The following is a 13,612-nucleotide window of genomic DNA, read 5'->3' on the forward strand; positions in this document are numbered from 1 at the left end:
TTTGGAATGAGCATATCTTGCTGTTGTATTATAAAAATAAAAAATGCATAGCCACACCACAGAAGTCTAATTGCATAGGCTGAGTTTTGCTCATTATATTTGAGTTTGATTACACAAGCTATTTTGCTGCACCACTTGTTCATTTTTGTGGAATTCTTGGGGAATGAGGCAGCTTGGAGTACAAGATGTAGATGCCCGGGTCTGCCCCAGTCCTCTTCCTAATGAGACTTTCATTAACTCTTCGTGAAGCGGGAGGATGCATAACTCTAAGGATGCTCCCTGTGCAGGCTGGGTCTCTGAAAGACTGTAACTTAAAAACAGTGTGTGTCTAAAACACATGCTTTACAAATTGAGTCCAAGATTTATTTTCACATGTTCTTTGGTGATGAGACCCCAGCCTGACATGTGGAAGCACGTCATAAGCTAAGACAGGCGTACTTGGTTAGATGTTATGCCTGGGAGGTGGTTTCTTCTCATCTGTTCATGTCTTTTCTTGAACATTTTAACTCCATTTTGGTATCCATGAGCCTGCATTGGTAAGGTCAAGTTTGGCTCTTGCAGGCTATCCCAAAGATGTATTGCTTCAGCCCATAGACTCCCCCAAACAGAGTTTTCATATTCCCCTATACTTAGTACTTTTTAGTTTGAATAACTGAACCAAGCATGTTAGGGAAACTGACATAGCCACGCACAGCAGAACGTCACATACATATCACTGTCACTACTAAAGACATGGAAAGGTAAATTGGAGTTTCTATGGCTTTCCATATGCAAATATTTTATGCCTTTATATTTCACAATTAAATGCATAAATAAACAAGCATTTCCCTATGATTTCCAACATTTGGCAACTTCGACTCCAACCATTTCTACATAACTCTCAAATTATTTTGAGTAATGTTTTACTAGTGAGAGAAATTTTTAGTTCTTCTGGATTTGCTAGAAAAAGAAAACATTTTGATATGCCTGATAGCACTCACGACTGATACTGATGAGCATTTTGATGCCCCTGGCACACTGACCCTGAACTACACAGCTTCACTGTCTTCTGAAACCCAGTCTTTACCCTGCACAGCCAGAGGGCCTAGGAAAACTTTATCTCCCTCCCACTGAAGTCGTGGCAGACCTCTGTGGTGCCTGAACATGAACCACCCGGAGCTATTCAAGAGAGCAGCAGTGCTGAGTATGCTAAGCACGGGGAACAATGGTACCAAACCCTTGCCATTTGGTGCACCCCCAGCTTTATCACCCCTCAGAGACCACCATCTTCTCCCTCGGCCCAGTATTTTAGGGGGTGCTTTCCAATATGGTTCTTACCCCCATTGACTCTGTTCCCTGTCTTTGTCACAGAAAAAATCGAGCTCCCAAATAGCACCAGCACAGACGTTGAAATGACGCCATCCAGTGAAGCTTCGGAACCTGTGCAAAACGGAAATCTCTCCCACAGCATTGAGGCTGTGGAAGCCCAGGTAGGGCTTCTTTTCACTGCTTCTCTGGGCCACTGGTTTTGATATCTAGTATAGCAGCACAGAGGTTACATTCTCCCTGGAAGCTCTGCTCCCAGTGGGGACGACACAGGCAGAGTTTTGTTTATCCTTGTGTGTATTTCCCAGCACTAGCCCGGGGCTCTGCATGTGCCACACTCTCCATCCACTGAATAAACACGCATTCTCTAAACCACTCTTTCTCAGGGTGAGGTTGGAGGACTCACTCACCAAATCATACAAATGTAAATCCCTGGGCCATACCTCAGACCTGATGAAAGAGCACCCCGGAAGCAGCACCCTGGGATCCACATTTTTTTTCTTCAATTTTTTATTTAATTATTTTTCAATTACAGTTTTCTGTGTATTACTCCCATCCCATCCCACCCCCATCCTCCCCCCTCCCTCCCATTTCCACCCTTCTCAGTTGTTGTCCATGTATCCTTTATATAGGTTCCTCTAAATCCCTCCCCTATTTCCCCTGAAATTCCCTCCCCTCTCCCCTCTGGTCACTGTCAGCCTGTTTTCTATTTCAGTGTCTTTGGTTATATTTTGCTTGCTTGTTTGCTTTGTTGTTTAGCTTCCTGTTAGAGGTGAGATCATATGGTATTTGTCCTTCAACCCCTGGCTTATTTCACTCAGCATAATGCTTTCCAGTTCCATCCATGTTGTTGCAAAAGGTAGGAGCTCCTTCTTTCTTTCTGCAGCATAAAATTCCATTGTGTATATGTACCATAGTTTTTTGATCCATTCATTTCCTGACGGGCACCTAGGTTGCTTCCAACTCTTGGCTATTGTAAATTGTGCTGCTATGAACATTGGGGTGCATAGGTTCTTTGGGATTGGTGTTTTAGGGTTCTTAGGATACAATCCCAGCAGTGGAATTGCTGGGTCAAAAGGCAAGTCCAATTTTAGTTTTCTGAGAAAATTCCATACTGTTTTCCATAATGGTTGTACCAGTCTGCAATCCCACCAACAGTGGACCAGAGTCCCCTTTTCCCCACACCCTCTCCAACATTTGTTGTTTATTGCTTTGTTTATGATAGCCATTCTCACCGGTGTAAAGTGGTATCTCATTGTAGTTTTAATTTGCATCTCTCTGATAGCTAGTGATATTGAGCATCTTTTCATGTGTCTCTGGATCCTCTGTATGTCCTCCTTTGCAGAAGTGCCTCCCAGGTGATTCTTAAAGCACCATCAAGTTTGGTTGCTGCTGCCTTCTAATCCTTTCTCTGTGTCTTTAAGGTCAGGGTTAAGCAACAAAGAAACCACAGCCATCACACCTCAGTGAGCCCTATTTGGCCTTCCCAGTCCCGGCAGCTGAAATAGTTATAATACTTTGTATTTACAAGTATTGTGTACCACAGATTTGGTGCTAGGCACTTTATACATGTTATTATCTTTAAACCTCACACCCAAAACTACAGTTATTTGGTGTCTCCTTTTTATATTTGAGAAAGCTAAAACTTAGCAAGATGCAGTAGTTAATCAGGATTACCAGCTTGTAGGTAGCAGAGCTGAGATCTGATCTCAGGACTGTCCGAATATAGCACCTACTCTGTTTCCACCACACAGCTCTGCCTCTACACCAAAGCAGCTCAGAGAAGTAGGCAGGAAAAAAATAGAGCAAGTGGTACTTGTGAGATTTCTGGGTCTCATCCTGTTCAAGTGAATCAGAATTTGTAAGGCCTCAAGTCCCAAACTTGCATTTTAATCAGGCACCCGGGTCAGTGTCTCCCAAACTTTGATATGCCTGTGAATTTCCTGGGAGATCATGTTAAAATTTAAACTTGTCAGGTCCAGAGTAGGGCCCAGAGTCTGCAATTCTAATGAGTTCCCTCGTGATTCCAATGCTGCTGGTCCAAGGACCACACTTGGAGTGGCGCTGCCCTAGCATCCGAGACCCACTTCTCGAGACAGAATTTTCCCAATGAGCTGAAAAGTTGTGCAGCGCCCACAAAGAGAAGCCAGGCTATCGTGCATCTGTCCTGCCCTCTCCCCTCACGTATACCTGGACACACTCTGCAGCAGAGGGGGTCTGCAAGTCTCAGGGAAAAACGCTCATGATTGCCCTTATTCCTTAAAGGAATGTGCAAGGAAAGTTTCTTCACAAAAAAGAAAAAATGAAGATGTTGAGCAGCTTTCACACACCTATTGGTCATTTGTATTTCTTTGGAAAGATAACTAGGTTGTTTGTCCATTTTTTAAAATGGGAGTTCTCACTCTCTCTCTTTTTAATTTATTTTTTTATTTTTATGTATTTTTTTTTGCTATTGAGTTGTAAAGGCTTCTTATATATTTTGGATATTAACCCTTTAAAAATATGTACAGCTTGCAAATATTTTCTCCTATTGCATAGGTTGTCTTTTCAATTTGTTGATTGTGTCCTTTGCTGTGCTTTTCACAATATACATACAATGTATATACATTCTATCCCAGTGTCACATTATACACCTTAAATGTATAGGATTTCATTTGTTGATTACACCTCAGTAAAGCTGGAAAAAATAAATAACTAAAGGAAAGAATAAGGAACGGCAGCTCTTCCTGCCCTCATCTCTTCTGCCTTCTGGGCCCTCGCCCTCCTGCCCAGAGCCCCGCAGTCCCTTTTATTAGCTCAGGGATGAGCCAGCAGAGTGGCCTCTGTCCACATGGATAAGCAGCATGTGACAGTAAGAGGCAGGCCCCAAGGACATATGGTTGCCCTTGGGGATGGCACGGTCATAGGTGTGTGGAGGGCAGCCTGGTCGCTGTGCCTCTCCATCTGGCTGGCAAAGGGACATTTGTGCCCTCCACAAGGGAGCACCTTGCTACAGGGGAGTGAGAGAGTCTCAAATGACCCCTCTCTGAGCCAAGCTCTGACTGCCAGGTCTCACATAGGGAAGCAGGACAGATTTGTATACTACCCTGCTACACTGAGAGCGCAAGGACAAACAGACCTTGAAAGAGCCACCTGCCAGCTGGCTGCAGAACAACTTGGTAGTGAACTCCACATCCACCAGGGAAAAGTTACCTCACTTTAGTTTCCTCATCTGTAAAGTACTGGTAACGATAGCACCTGCCTCATTAGGGTTCCTAGGACAGTTACATAAGATAATGTACATGCACAGAGCTAAGTGCTTCCACTTATATCATATCATATGTTCATACTCACCATACAAGTATCATTAAAGGTGTCCCTGCCCCAGAGGAACTCCATGTAGGGAAAATAAAAATGTACTATATATATATATTTTTTTTATATGTATATATATAAATGCTTGGGGTACTCAGGGTGTAATATGTAAATAAGTAAACATTTGTGGTAGGTAAATCATTATGGCCCACTATCTGTACAGAGTGCTCTGAGAGGTAAGTATAAAAGCTCCTTAGAAGAGGGGACATTTGAGCTGGGTATTGATGGCTGAGTAGGAGTCTGTCTCTCAGAGAAGGAGGAGATGACCAAGATGACAATATGTGCAAAGGTATAAAACCATAAGAGGGTGATTCACAGTTAGTGATTGGTGAGAAGGGCAACGGAACTGGGGGCTGAAACATAAGGTAAGAAGTGAGGAGAGATCCACCAAGACAGGTAAATTGGGCTGAAATTCTTCAACTGTTCAATCAGAAAATTTTTAGTGTTCATCTGATTACTATGTGTCAGGGGATATGCTGGGCACTGGAGATGCTCACATGTTCTCACAGAGGAGAGAGACTTCAACGAAAACCAAGATATAATTATAGATGGTCACAAGGGTCATGAAGAAAGTGTAGCTTGATAATGCGGTGGAGGACAGGTGGAGAAGCCCCTTGAGGTTGGGAGCTGAGGGAAGGCTACACTAAGGAAGTGGTGTTTGGACTGAGACTGAATTCCAAGGAGCCAGCCAAGGGAGCAGTGCCCACAGAGGCAGAAATGAGCTTGGATTATTTGAGGAACAGAAAAGTCAGTGTGGCCAGAAGTATGGAGCCGAGGGAGTGAGGATGGTGGCAATGAGGCTGCACGGGAGGGCCGAGCAGAACTGGCCCAGCAGAACTGGCCCAGCTTGTAGACTATGATTAGGAAGTTGACTTCTTTCAAGGGCAGCAACAAGCCATTGAGGTTTCCAGATGTGCTCTGCCCCTGTGAAAGATCCCTGGGGCTGTGGTGTGGGACTGGATTCAAGAACAAGAGGTTGTATAACCAGAGCAGAGCACAGGTCGCTGCAGGGGTGGAGCTGATGGTAGCACACACCAGAGCAGCAGATGTGCAGTGAGAAGTGCATGGATTGTGAAGGGCACTTTAGGCACCACCAAGCAGCCTGAGCTTCCGCTGTTGGGAGAGGGGAGCAGTGGCAGCATCAGATTTGTATGGCAGGAAGCTCCACTCTTTCAGAATAGTGGAGAAAGGGCTGGAATAGAAGACTGGACACAGGGCAGTGAGGTAAGAGCCTCTCGGTCCAAGGATTGACAAACTATGGTCCGTGGCCAAATCTGGCCTGCAGCCTGTTTCTGTACAACCCATGAGACAAGAATGTTTTTACATCTTTAAAGGTTATTTTTTAAAAGTGGCAGCATATATGACAGAGACCATATGGATCACAAAGCCTAAAATATTTACTATCTGGCCCTTTACAGAAAAAGTTTGCCCACCCCTAGTTTAGACCATCTGCATTCTTAAAAAAAAAAAAAAAGGATGAGGATGCTCTTCATGTACTGGTATGCAATTATATACACTGTTAAATGAAAAAGGCAGTGTGCCAACTTCCACTCAGTATCCTATATTCGTGTGAGAAGGGAAAGAGGAGGGAAATAACATATGCATTTGCTTAGGATGCTACTGGAGAAATTGGTCGTGCTGACTACCTCCAAGACAGGGGCCTGGGTGACGAGCAACTGGTCTGAGAGGAAGGCTTCAGTATGCAGCCTTCTGCAGCTTCGGAATTCTGAACCACTTAACTGTATCACCTATTCAAAAAATGTAACAACAAGTGAGCTAAGTTACAACAAGCAGCTGTAACAGTGCGCTTGGGTGGCTTGAGAGCAGAGACTCTGGAGACAGACCACACGGGTTCAAACTCCAGATCTGCTACTTCCAGCTGTGTGACTTTGGACAAGTTGCTTAGCCTCTCTGTGCCCTACTTTTTTTCTGTGTGAAACAGGTATAAAACAGCACCTACTTCGTATTATCATTGTGAGAACAAATTGTGCTTAACAGTTCTTGGCACACAGTAAGCATCACATAGGTGTTTGCTATTCTTAGAAGCACTTAGTAAAGACTCATTTCAAATGGCTATCAAGGTCCAGATGACAAAAGCTATGGCGGGGAGGGCAGCGGCTGGATTTAGATCTGAGGCCAAAGAAGATTTGATGATAGACTGTCCCTAGAGAGTGAACAAGGAAAGGAAGTTGTAGATGATGCTGAGGTTTCTGAGCCAGGAAGGTTGGGTGACAGGTTAAATGAGGGCTGTGCCTCCAGAGTTAGAAAAGGGATGTGAAGTAGGAATGGTCAGGCCACCTGAAGCAGTTTCACAGAAATAATCTGATGCATTTATATAGTGTTAGTTTTCTTTCTTCCCCAGTTATGTTTTTATCAAGCTCCATGAACAATGGCATATGTATCCTGCCTTTATTAATGGATATGATGAGCCCCGTATACCACAAGCCCATCACTAGGATTCTCCTGAGAGTCAGGTTTCCTGTAATTAACCTGCTGTTTTAGAAACCGTGTTTACAAGTGAACTAACTTTACATCAACACCCTATCTCTGATAGCTATCTTCAGTATGTACTTTACACTGGCAACAAGAGAATTTTAAAAATTCTCTCTTTAAAAAAAAGAAAGCCCCTTTGCAGGAGTTTTTGCTTCATCTGTATAGTCTGTGAAACCAAGAAAATAATTTGACTTTTTAAACGGCTTAGTGCTAATTATCTTCTCCCGATGCCTGCCGACACAGTATTGTTGATTCTAACATAGAGGGGGCTGATTTCAGCTGCCACTGAGAATTTATCAACCTTCCAAATGTTCAGTGTTGGGAATTTATCCAGGTTTGAAAGACAATTTGAAGAGATATTCTCTCCCGCCCAGAACCCAGCATTTTTTTACATTTCAATTCTGTCGGGCCAGATGAGAGCCAGGTGATTGCCCGCGGCCAGCTCACTCCGTGGGTGTGCCTGCCCTGCTGTGTCATAGCTCCCCACGCCGCTGCCCCATCAGACCCTTCAAATTCGTGCTCCCGGGGAAAGAGTAGAAGGGGAGATGCCTTGCAAATTTTGTAGAGTCTGAAATCTGAAAATCTAACTTGTTTTTAAATTGTATCCTACATTTTTCATGTATTGTGAGATGGCTTTTTCTATGCTGCGGCTTTTATTTTATTTTGTCTCTAAAATTTCTCTCTGTTTTTAGGGAGACCAGAGTTTATATAAGAAAGCAGATTCATATAAGAAAAGCACATTTTTAGGAAAAAGGGAGAAATATATGTTTGTGTGTGTGTGTGTGTGTGTGTGTGTATACAAACATAGATTGATAGACACATAGACACAGAGATATGTGTCAAATGCAGGCTTTTTCTTATTTCCTCACTTTATACAATTCAAACATTACCTTATCATGGTAAGCGCTTCATATGGCCCTTTGGAAATTAATCCCTGACTTATTTCTCCTCGGTCCAGCATTGGTCTTTACCTAAACCCAGGAGAATTTCTAAAATCCGCTTCCATGAAGCCTCGCAGTGTTGATACAAACATGTGAGTGTTATGTGACTGGGTAAAGGGTGAGAAGGGAAAGGTGATGGAAGTGATTGTGATTGTAGATTTCTCTAAAAAAATGCATAAAGATATCTCTCTTTTATTAAATCTGGATCTCCGAGGGTAGGAAAACAACATCCTTATCAAAGACAGCAGCTCATTTTGGTTTATTGTTGTTTAAAGTTAGAGCTACGATTTTAGAGCCCCTTAGAGAGACCTCATAATCAATATTGATCAAAAACATTAGCCCTGAAAGGGATTTCCAAAATTGTCCAAGGAGATGGCACCTAGAATCCATATGATTCTTTCTTTCTAAAATATTACCCTTAGGCTCTGGTTGGTGTGGCTCAGTAGATTAAGCGCAGCCTGAAAACCAAAAGGTTGCTGGTTCAATTCCCGGTGAGGGCATCAAACCCTGGTTGTGGGCCAGGTCTTCAGTTGAGGGCATGCTCTCCTTCTCTTTCTCCTTCCCTTTCCCTCTCTCAAAATAGAAATAAATAAAACCTTTTTTTAAATTTTAAATAATACAATAAAATATTACCCTTAATTAGGAAATGTTTTCGTTCCTACCAGTGGTGAATTTTCACAGAGTTTGAGAACCTCAAACCCTCCTGTTATTCAAAGGGCAAGTGTCTGTTCTAAAGGATTAAGGTGTAATATCCAGGTCAACCATTTTTAAAGGCTTAAAACAGCCAAGGATCACGTATACCCCCTATTAATGAGATTATTCAATGTCCTGGAACATTGGTGAAACATAAGATTCCGGCACCTGAGAAACAGGCTCTGGTGGAAATTGGAGCTGCATCTCTCTGCATGTGACTGCCAGGGCCCAGGGGCAGGAGGCAGAGAGTGGTCAAGGCCTACAAGTGAAGGACAAGACTATCCAAAGGTTCCATCCCACTTAATTTTTCAGGACCTAAGTCTTTCTAGTTCTATGATTGCCTTAGAAGAGAAACTCATGAGGATCAGAGAAAACCCAATACAAACTATAATACAAACAAAAACAGAGATTATAGTGTCTTGCCTACCAAACCTTAGCACACGGGTTCCATCTCTGGAGGAGACATTTCTTTCTTTATTATACATAAATATATATATATATATATATATATATATATATATATATATATATCAAATAGTTAAGGTTCAGTTTCTATATCTGACAACCTGGACAGAATTTACCAACTCTTTAAGATGCCTTCAAAAGCTTTGTGAACAGGCTTAAAAATAAGATAGATATAGATCCAACTTTTGTATTTCTGCCTAAATTTGAATATTGACAAAGAATTGTATATTCACTAAGAATCTTACTATGAATTATGCTATTTGTCATTGTGTGCTTTCTGGAAGCTTGAAAAATGTCTATTAATCATTCATGTAAGATATATTAAGAAATGACTATTAATAAAAAGGAAAAAACTCCATTACCACCCTGAACAAAAAGATACTGACATTAATACTAGTGTTCCTATGAGTAACTCTAATCCAATTGATCATTAAATCATGAGAATTATTTTTGAATTATTTTTGATGATTCTCCCATTGCTTTTATGTTGACTGGCCTTTCATGATTTGTATCAGCAGGATGCACAAAGCCTGTGAAAACCTCGAGAAAGCCAATTTACAACAGCAAAACCAAGAGAATCTCTCTTGGCAGCATGTTGCAGCTCAGAATTATTTGGGTAAAATGCAAAGGGAAGGAAAGCAATTGCATTTCACCAGACTCTCCAAATGCCATTTTACATTATAATAAATGGTTCCTTGGCTTCCGGGAAAACTAACATCCAGACAGCTTCATCACTCACAGCAAAATATTTTGAGACCTTGGTTTCAATTCAAAGTATGCAGAAGCAAATTAAGTTTTTTTCAGGTTGCCAACGCTTAGTGAAATCTTATCATTTTGCATTTAGTATGCTAAATTCTTTTTTATTGTATTTTTTCCATTTTCATTTTCCTCCTTATACCCTTTTCTACCTCCACCCACTCCCCTGCCCCCCTGGGATAGCCACACTGAGGTCTGTATCACTGAGTTATGCTAAATTCTTTGTTAGATTTTTTCCATCTATATGTAAAACAAACCAGATGATAGTAATATAAGAGGAGTAGATTATTTCCTATCACTAGGAGAGCAGGGATTTATCACTTTTTAAAAACTCTGCTACTTAAGTGTTAGCTCTGTTGGTTTAGCTTGTCCACACAGAAGGCAAGACAAATATCTCAGCTTGCACTGCCTTCCAGAAAAAGATGCTTTTTGACTTACCTCTTTTTGACTTGTCACTTGGGAAAGATAAGTGCCAGAAACATAGAAGATAAGAACAAAGTACAGAGAATAAGGGACATTAGTAAAAAAAAATACAAACACAAGACACTGAGAAACTGAAAAACAAAAATAAAGAGATTTTTCTAAGACTCAACCAAGAATGAGTAGGGAGCCCTGGCTACTACCTCAGTGGATTGAGCACAAGCCTGCAAACCAAAGGTTCACGGTTCAATTCCCAGTCAGGGCACATGCCTGGGTTGCAGGCCAGTTCTTGGCAGGGGAGAGCAGAGAACTGGCCTGTGAGAACAGTTCTCGCACGAGAGCCAACCACACATTGATATTCCTCTCCCTAACCCTTCCCCTCTAAAGATAAATAAATAAAATTTTTAAAAATATATATTTAAAAACAAACAAACAAAAAAGAATGAGTGGGGGGAAGCATTTGAAAAATAAATTAGAGCAAATGAACCCAAGGATTTATTGCAAAGTCAAAAATCTATTTAAAAATGAGATCTTTAAAAAAGATAAATATGTCATTTTGTTACGGTAGCCCAAGCAGACTAATACACTGACCATATGGACATTATCTTTTCATCTGTTTTTATCTATTTCCTTTGCACTAAAGCACCGGTGTGACTTAAGCTGACAGAATGGAAAGCGCTCTGGAATGTGTCTTGGGAGGCACCTTCCACTTGCCAAATCGTTGCTGGTTTCAGAGCCTTTCACTTTATTAAAGTGTGACTGTGCACTTTTGGTAGTTTTTCCTTTGAGAGCTGCAACTCTCCTATTGTTTTTAACTCTGCACAACACAGAATCAAGGTGTCACAATATTTTGAGTCTTGCCATCTTTCTGGAAGTTTTGTTTCAGATAGAAATTCTACTTACACTCTACTTGCTGGAATAAAATAGCATTGTCTCCTTAGGGCTGCGAGATTTTCCCTCTCATGTTATTTATTCATCTTACCTAAGAGGAAAATGAATTAGATTATTGACACCACTACAGTCAATGAATGCTCAGTAAATGTCAGATGAATGAATAGATATAAGAACAAAATTATTACAGTTCCCACTTTCACATAAAATCATTGAGTTTTAGAATTTTGTGGCTGGAAGTATTATATTTCACCCAGCCAAGCCACTTTCTCATGGACATCTGTGAAGAGATTATTTCCTTGAATATTTATTAAAAGTAGTAATAATGACCAACATTTATTGTTTACGATGTGTCAAACACTGTTCTAAGTGCTTTTTATGGGTGATTCTGTGACAGCAATAACGTAGAAGAATATTCAGGAGCAGAAGCGGGTCTCTATCTCTAAACCCCTTCTCCAACCATCCCCTCATTAAGTAAGGCACCGTCAAGGTTTCTTCTGCTCCCACAGCCTTCCCCCCCACACACACACACTCTCTACAGGCACATACACCTTTCACCAGTTCCCAAGGAAACCTAATTGGACAAGTAAAACATGCCACCTCTGTCAAAGGCAGTATTTTTAATGCTTCAATACTAAAAGGGAACAGAGGTAGGAGGAGAAGCAGAGAGTCCATGTTTAAAGATGCTGTTTTGCTATGCATATTCTTCAGCTGAGGTTCTCTTGGTCTTTGAACACACTGAATGCTGGAGTTTGGAAATAACCCACCTCCTATTTCAGTCCTTGCTAAAGTTAGCCTCAGGAAACTGTATTATTGTAAAGGGTATAATGCATCTCCTACAATGTCCCCTTGAGATCCATTTTAGAGATAGCCAGTGCAGGATTATACACAGTTATGGGAATCGAGGGGCACATCAAGCAATGGAATACACGTAAAGTCTCAAGGCCTCATCTGGCCATTGGTATACTTGGTTGTCACCTCCTACATCAAACCTAGGCTACATTTCTGCACTTAATGCTTGGACAGAGATGTTAAAGAACAAGTCTTCCTCTTTCTCTATATTTAAAGTCCTGACATTCATTGAAATCTTATCAGCACTCATATTTCATTTTTAAAATTTGTACCTGGCTCCTTGGACATGTTGCCCAATTAAGTGTCAATTAAATGCTTAGTGTTTGCTATAGCTGGCATTTTTGGTTTAATAGGTCAAATTTATTATAAAATAAAGCTAGAAGGCTTGGTGTGATTGGGCATAAAGCATATTTATAACTATGTTTAGGACTGAAGAATGGAAAAAGAGCCTTGGGCTGGGAGTGAAGGGGGATCACTTGGACCCAGCCTCACACTGTGAACTTCCTGCAGCAAATCACTGCATCTTCAGGTCCTCCTCTGTCAAATGAGGGAGGTGGTCTCAGTGAATCAGGGCTCTTTGAGTCTGAAATTCTGGGGCTCCCCCTCTTGCAGCCTAAAGCTCCTATTCTAAATGGTTGCAGAGGTCTGTGGTTGCAGCTTGCCTTTCCTGAGCTAGTGGTGTCTGTACAATGAATGGAATGACAAATTCTCGGACAGGTTAGCCCCACATTAGAGCAACCTAGGGGACAAAGAAGTTCTGCCTCACAACGGCATGGTTTTTAAAGACTACTGGAGCCTGAAAGACAGTGAGGTACACCAGGACCAGTTGCCTGTAGTGTATGTTTTTTGGCTATTCCAGCATTTACATTGGTTTGCCTAAGTTCACACAGCGAGTTAGTCTCAGAGATGACATTAATGGCAGAAGGGAAGAGAATCAACTCTTTCTGATCCCCTGATCTCTACCAGGCACAGTGCATCCTACAGCTGCCTGAGTTCCTGCCCTCAGTTTACAGGTGACTGCCTCCCACATAGTCTAGACATGTCATATGTTTTATTAGTGCCCTTAAAAAACTGTGTTGAATATGGCATTTTTAATATTCTTTTTTTTATAGATTTTATTTATTTATCTTTAGAGGGGAAGGGAAGGAGAGAGACATCAATGTATGGTTGCATCTCATGCATCCCCCGCTGGGAACTGGCCTGCAACCCAGGCATGCGCCCTGACTGGGAATCGAACCACGATCCTTTGGTTTGCAGGCCTGTGCCCAATCCACTGAGCCACATCAGCCAGGGCACATTTTTAATATTCTTGATGCATCTACCCAACCTCGTGTTTGAGGCTGGTGCCCCTCTTAGCCCCTCTGGGCCCTGCTGGTGATTCCCAGTGTGCACAGTACTGGCTTTGCAGCATTTGGTCATTCATGTGGGCATCTTTGCGGCTG

The 13,612-nt window shown here is 41.8% G+C and overlaps 1 protein-coding gene across 2 annotated transcripts in view; it reads left to right on the forward strand.

Annotated features, from left to right (window-relative positions):
* SLC24A2 (solute carrier family 24 member 2) overlaps positions 1-13,612 on the forward strand; it is a 251,278-nt gene that overhangs the window by 205,516 nt on the left and 32,150 nt on the right. For both annotated transcript variants that reach the window (XM_037061898.1, XM_037061899.1), the window contains one exon: positions 1,351-1,469. In XM_037061898.1, coding sequence (XP_036917793.1) covers positions 1,351-1,469 — 119 coding nt within the window. The remainder of the gene's footprint in view (positions 1-1,350; positions 1,470-13,612) is intronic.

Source organism: Sturnira hondurensis, unplaced genomic scaffold (genome assembly GCF_014824575.4).
Source record: "Sturnira hondurensis isolate 20B ecotype Veracruz unplaced genomic scaffold, ASM1482457v3 Scaffold0013559, whole genome shotgun sequence".
Taxonomy (NCBI): domain Eukaryota; kingdom Metazoa; phylum Chordata; class Mammalia; order Chiroptera; family Phyllostomidae; genus Sturnira; species Sturnira hondurensis.